Genomic DNA, 302 nt, shown 5'->3' with positions numbered 1-302 from the left:
CTGTGCATCCCTTTCCATTAGTTCTGGTGCTGCAGCTTTAATATCTGCAGCAGCAGCACTAGCAGCAGCAGCAGCAGCAGCAGCAGCAGCAGCAGCCAGCCCGCGAAGGGCCTCAATAGACATCAGCTGCTGCTGCTGCCAGTTGGTTAGTGCAGCAGCAATTGCTGCTCTCGGTTTATCTTTCTTAGGGTTTACTTCTACCCCCCTCCACACAGCTACGCTGCTGCTGCTGCTGCTGCTGCTGCTGCTGCTGCTGGTAGCAGCTGCTGCAGCAGCTCGTTTCTTGCTGTCCCCAACCCGCT

The 302-nt window shown here is 57.0% G+C and overlaps 1 protein-coding gene across 1 annotated transcript in view; it reads right to left on the bottom strand.

Moving 5' to 3' along the window:
- Nucleotides 1-184: 184 nt before the first annotated feature.
- Nucleotides 185-302, bottom strand: part of EMH_0098730 (signal recognition particle, putative) — a gene marked incomplete at both ends in the record, with an annotated part of 755 nt that continues 637 nt past the window's right edge. Inside the window, one exon of the mRNA XM_013494010.1 lies at nt 185-302. Coding sequence (XP_013349464.1) covers nt 185-302 — 118 coding nt within the window.

Source organism: Eimeria mitis, genomic scaffold (genome assembly GCF_000499745.2).
Source record: "Eimeria mitis Houghton genomic scaffold, Emh_scaff10072, whole genome shotgun sequence".
In the NCBI taxonomy this organism is placed as follows: Eukaryota; Apicomplexa; class Conoidasida; order Eucoccidiorida; family Eimeriidae; genus Eimeria; species Eimeria mitis.
This window is presented reverse-complemented; position numbering and strand designations above follow the sequence as displayed.